This window comes from Microtus oregoni, unplaced genomic scaffold, assembly GCF_018167655.1.
Source record: "Microtus oregoni isolate MIOR12 unplaced genomic scaffold, Mior012 000132F_ref0000261, whole genome shotgun sequence".
NCBI lineage: Eukaryota > Metazoa > Chordata > Mammalia > Rodentia > Cricetidae > Microtus > Microtus oregoni.
The window spans coordinates 1,715,487-1,720,044 of NW_024544775.1; the positions used below are offsets into that span (position 1 = coordinate 1,715,487).

At 42.9% G+C, this 4,558-nt stretch overlaps 1 protein-coding gene across 1 annotated transcript; it reads right to left on the bottom strand.

The window, feature by feature from the left end:
- Window positions 1-3,437: 3,437 nt before the first annotated feature.
- On the bottom strand, window positions 3,438-4,280 carry LOC121444565 (60S ribosomal protein L6-like). The gene has a single exon (XM_041646397.1). The coding sequence runs from the start codon at window positions 4,278-4,280 to the stop codon at window positions 3,438-3,440; it is 843 nt and encodes a 280-aa protein (XP_041502331.1).
- Between the last annotated feature and the right edge of the window lie 278 nt (window positions 4,281-4,558).

Consider the following 4,558-nt stretch of genomic DNA (forward strand, 5'->3'; position numbering starts at 1 on the left):
GAAAAATCACAGAGACAACTGATCTGAGCTTGTGGGAGCTCAGGGACTCTCTGGATGGATATCTCGGGAGCCGGCATGGAAATTACCTAGGCTCTGGGGTGACAATTATATAGCTTGGTCTTTTGTGGGGCCCCTAGCCGTGGGACCAGAACCTGTCCCTAATGCATGACCTGGCTCTTTGGAATCTACTCCCTATGCTGGGATGCCTTGTTCAGCCTTGATGCAGTGGGAGGAGCTTGGACCTGTCTCAACTTGGTATGCTGTCTTTGTATATTCCCAAGGGAATCCTTACCCCATCTGAATGGAGACAGAGGATGAGTGGATGGGGGAAGAGTAGTGAGGTGAGGGAAGGGAAGGGAATCAGAGGAGGGAGGGGAAAACTGTAATTGGTATGTAAATTAAGTAAAAAATGATGAATGTGTAGAAAAAAGCTTGCCTAAGAAGGCTGCTTGGAGAGGAAGATTATCAATAATCTTACCTAGCTGCGAACCCTGTAAGCTACAATAATGGCTGGCCAGGAAAGAAATGAGAATGGGTGCAATAGCGGCATGAATGTTTTGAGGGTAACATATTATTTTCTAACTGGATCTAAAGCTTGTTCCCCAGGATGAAGCTCATACCTGGTACTATAAGTCTGGCCAAGAACTCACAGCCCCAGAAGTCAACCTACTACTATTATTTTGTTAAATGCACATAGTTTCAAGCCGTCCTCTGACTACATATTTTTATACCTATGCTCCAGTGGATGGTTCTTCGCTCATACGGGCAATGCTCTTTGGATTCAGTGGGTTATAATCTACACAACACAAAGGATATGATGCTGGGAGATGTGGAGGAAACTGGAAGGAGCTGGATGGGAGGAATAGGGGGTGGATATGATCAAAAGACATTGTATACATGCCTGAAATTCTCATAAAATGAATAAAATATTTTAAGAAAAAAGATATGACAATGTGTGCCTATTTGTGTGCGTGTGTGCTTGCATACATTCATGTGCATGTGTATGTATACTTCTACTGCAAGAGTGACAGTCAATCTGATACACTGTCTTATAAGTAAAATGAAATTTCATGGATTTAAATGGAAGCTGAGAAAAGATTTGGAGCTCCAGATCATTGTTATAATAGGAATTTAATGATGCAATTATCAATAATTCAATCTATGTAGGCTATGACATATTTTAAATTAAATTTCTTGTTTAAATCAGGACTATTTGATTAAATATATTTTTGAAGAAGAATAATTAATTGAGAAGCTTTGGTGTTTAATCAGACTATAAGCAAAGTTAACACCGTGTGCCACAATACATTTTTCATAATAAATTAATTTTATTTGGATGAACTCAGCAATAAAACCTAGTACACAGAAGTAGAGTCAGCTTAAGAAGGTCAAACACTTGATCAGCATACTCCAGCGCTCAGGACACCCTTCATTGAATTCAGGTACAGTGAGAACTCTCTTTTGCGTCCTTTCTGAGACAACGGAGCTATTAGTAACAGGAAGGCTCCACTATCACTATCAATTACAACGGTGACCATTGCTACTGGCTTTCCGTTTCTCTAGTCTGAACTTCATGAGTAGGTCAATTCATTTGAAGTCTGCATTATCTCAGTGAAATCCTCACAGTGCTTGATGTCACTGGATCTGGGCACACTCCAGGAACTGCTTAATCTCAAGCAAAAGAGGACATGAGACTCTGCCCCACCATATATGTTCCCAGAGGCCCCTAGGAAGTGATGTCAAGCTTTGTGAACTCAGCCTTACTACCTCCACTGAATCCCCCAGGGACGGTGACTCATCATGAGTCCCAAAGTAGGGCCCATAGCTACACTGGCTGCAGTGGTCGTTATCTGTGACACCACATAGTGGAAACAGCTGTCACCTGAGAGGCCATGCTGACCTGAAGGGTCAGATCAGGAAGAACATCTTTGGTTTCCTCATGGCTTCCTAAGTCTTTGCACCCAACTAGAAAACAAACTGTGAACTCTGCGAAGTACTTTGAGGCTTCTGCACTTTGCTGTGGTATTTTATAGCATAAATAGAAAATTAATGAAATATTGAGTATAGTTGTCCAAATAAAATAAAGAACCCTTTGGCTTTTTAAAATGTTAGTCTGGTTTCTTTCTTTCCTTCCTTCTTTCTTTCTTTCTTTCTTTCTTTCTTCCTTCCTTCCTCCCTCCCTCCCTCCCTTCCTTCCTTCCTTTCTTCCTTTCTTTTTTGTTTTTTCGAGACAGGGTTTCTCTGAAGCTTCTGGAGCCTTTCCTGGGACTAGCTCTTGTAGACCAGGCTGGCCTTGAACTCACAGAGATCCTCCTGCCTCTGCCTCCTGAGTGCTGGAATTAAAGGTGTGTGCCACAAACACCCAGCTGTTAGTCTGGTTTCTATCACTGTGACAAGTAGCTGAGATGATCAGCTTGCTAAGAGAAAATCTTGATTTGGAGGAATAGTTTCAAAGTTTTAGCCCATGGTTCGTTGGCTCCATGGCTTTTCAGCACAAAGTGAGGTGGTACAACATAGTGGGATCATGTGTTCTGGGTGATGCTGGTGAATACTGCCCACCATGGTGGGTGGGTGAAGAGAAGGGATGTTTAGGGTCTCAAATACGCCACTCAAGGGTGTTCCCATGGTAACCTAACTTCCGCTAGGCCCCACCTACTGATGACTTTCATTACTTCTCTATAATGCCGCGGGCTCAGGACTAAATCTTCAACACAGCAGGTATTTGTGGGAACATTTTGGCTCTGAATTATAGTGGGTTTTCAGTAATTATGGTGGGTTTCTGTAAGGCAGCTTAAGATGAAAGCAATGACACACACACAAATTTGTGATGGATTAAAGCCTTGTAGCCCTTACTTTTAAGAATGTAGTTCTGTCTCAGTGTCTGGACATTTTTGAATGGAGCTATAGTTTAACCTACATATGGCATTGATTTGAAATGAGAGAGTCATATTCAGTCTATAGGCTATTATCATGTGGAATTGTTGAAGACATGACTTTTGACACATACATTTATACATTTTAGAATAAAAAGAGGTATCTTTTGGGATTTTAGAGCGATTATCTGTGAGAAATAATCCTGTCAAAACATCTACCATGCCCAGTTTTGAGAAGAGAAATAAAATCCAGAGGGATTGATTAGTTTTGTCAAATTCAAGTATCTATTTAATTCAGTCTGGGTTGAAACTTGAGTCTCTGAAGCGAGTCCTTCAGAGCTTCCAGCTGATCTATCTCCACTGTAAGGGAAGGGCCTGCTTGTTTGTCCCAGCCACCCAGCTAGCTTCCACCTGAAATAACCACACAGAAATTGTATTCATTAAAACACTGCTTGGCCATTAGCTCTAACTTCTTTTTTATTTTTTATTTTTTTGACACATAAAGTTGTTTAATTAGGTTGTCAGCAATTTAGAAAACCAGTTTGTGAGGATACATCCCATTGGTCAGACAGGAGAGCGCAGGTAGCCCTGCAGCTGAGGAACAGCTTTGATCTTTGGCAGAATCTGTGAGTCCACCACTTTCTGATCAGCCTTGCGCTGCTCTGTAATCTCATATTTCTCCTTCTCTGTGTCAAGGATCTCACCCTCCTGATGCCTGGGCTTACGCAGCTGCTTTTTCTTGAAGTAAGCATCAGTCAGGTGTTTGGGGATTTTAACTGTGCTGATATCAACTTTTGTAGAGGTGGCGATGACAAACTTCTGATGTGTTCTTCTCAAAGGAACTCTGTTGAGGGCAAGAGGTCCTGTCACAAGCAGTAAACCACTGCCCAGTTGCTTCAGGAAAACCACTCTCTTGCCCCTGTGGCGCCCGGTAAGGATGATGAGGACAGTCCCAGGAGTGATGCTGGCACGCAGGCGTCTCACATGCTGACTGAAGGGCTTTTTGCCATGACTCAGCAGCTTCCGAGGCACGTCTTCAGTAGGATAATACCTGGGCATTTTTCGAAGCTTAACCACCCGGGTACCACCATTCTTGTCACCACCAACTGGTTTTGTGACAGTGGCAAGGACCTTTTCCTTTTTCTTCTTCTTTTCAACCTTGGTTTTTGCAGCTGTGTATTTCCTTTTGTACATGGCCTTTCTGGAATACATAGCAGATCGGGAGTACCTGCCAATTCCTCTAACAAGGACTGGATTTCGGCTGCAATGGGGCTTCCCCTTCTTGAGCTTTTTAGCCTCAGGGTCACCCTTTTTGGCTGCACCAGCGGCAGGGGCATCACCACCAGCCTTCTTGGCTGCAGGTTTCTTCTCTTTTGTATCAGGTTTCTCGCCTTTTTCACCCGCCATCTTGCAAGATGGGAAAGACAGCTCTAACTTCTTATTGGCTAACTCTTACATATTAGTTTAACCCATCTCCATTAATCTGTGTATGGCCACATGGCAGTGGCTTACCGGAGATTCTAACCAGCGTCCATCTCCAGTGCAGGATCCATGGTTTCTCTGACTCTCCTTTCTTCCTCCCAGGATTCAGTCTGTTTTCTCCACCTACCTAAGTTCTGTCCTATCAACTAGGCCAAGGCAGTTTCCTTATTCATTAGCCAATGAAAGCAATACACAAACAGAAG